Source organism: Penaeus monodon, chromosome 27, assembly GCF_015228065.2.
Source record: "Penaeus monodon isolate SGIC_2016 chromosome 27, NSTDA_Pmon_1, whole genome shotgun sequence".
Taxonomy (NCBI): domain Eukaryota; kingdom Metazoa; phylum Arthropoda; class Malacostraca; order Decapoda; family Penaeidae; genus Penaeus; species Penaeus monodon.
In genome coordinates this window covers 26,462,882-26,463,476 of record NC_051412.1, presented here as the reverse complement: position 1 = coordinate 26,463,476, position 595 = coordinate 26,462,882, and the positions used below count along the sequence as shown (strand labels likewise).

Genomic DNA, 595 nt, shown 5'->3' with positions numbered 1-595 from the left:
GGGAAGAGGAAAAAAACTTGCATATATTAATGATCAATAAAGACACAGATTGTCAATGAATACTTTAACAATCTAAATTGAAACCCAAATTTTAATAATTACAAACACAAGAATGCTTGAGACAAAAGCATTGGTGCACAACACTGCCTACGTAAACTTTAAACTGTGAATCACATCCCCTTGTGCTTCCCTTCGTATATCTCCATGAAGCCCATATCAAACTGAAACTTTTTCCATTTTTTTTTTTAAGTTTTTAAAAAAGCACAGAGGTAAAACTACAGAGCCCCCACTGGAGAGATAGCAAGTTCCACAACTAGGTGTGAGTAGTGGCACGCAAAGCCTCGAGGGCTGGGGCCAGAGGGAGGCATCAGAACTCAGCTGGGGGACAGTTGGCAGCCAGCTGGTCCTTGTGGAGAGCACGGATGTGCTTATGCAGGTTGAACTTGAGTCTGGCTCGGTGAGGGCAGTAGGGGCAGGCATGGGGCTTCTCGCCGGTGTGGGTGAGCGTGTGATACCGCAGCCGCTGGTGTTGGTTGCGCCCGGCAAACACCTTGTTGCAGAAGGGACACATCAGGGCCCGAGGGGCAACGCCCTG

At 47.7% G+C, this 595-nt stretch overlaps 1 protein-coding gene across 2 annotated transcripts in view; it reads right to left on the bottom strand.

The window, feature by feature from the left end:
• Window positions 1–595, bottom strand: part of LOC119590737 (broad-complex core protein isoforms 1/2/3/4/5-like) — a gene marked incomplete at its 5' end in the record, with an annotated part of 63,013 nt that overhangs the window by 54,862 nt on the left and 7,556 nt on the right. Inside the window, 1 exon segment of one of the 2 annotated variants that reach the window (XM_037939429.1) lies at window positions 237–592. Coding sequence (XP_037795357.1) covers window positions 368–592 — 225 coding nt within the window. 2 annotated transcript variants of the gene reach the window in all.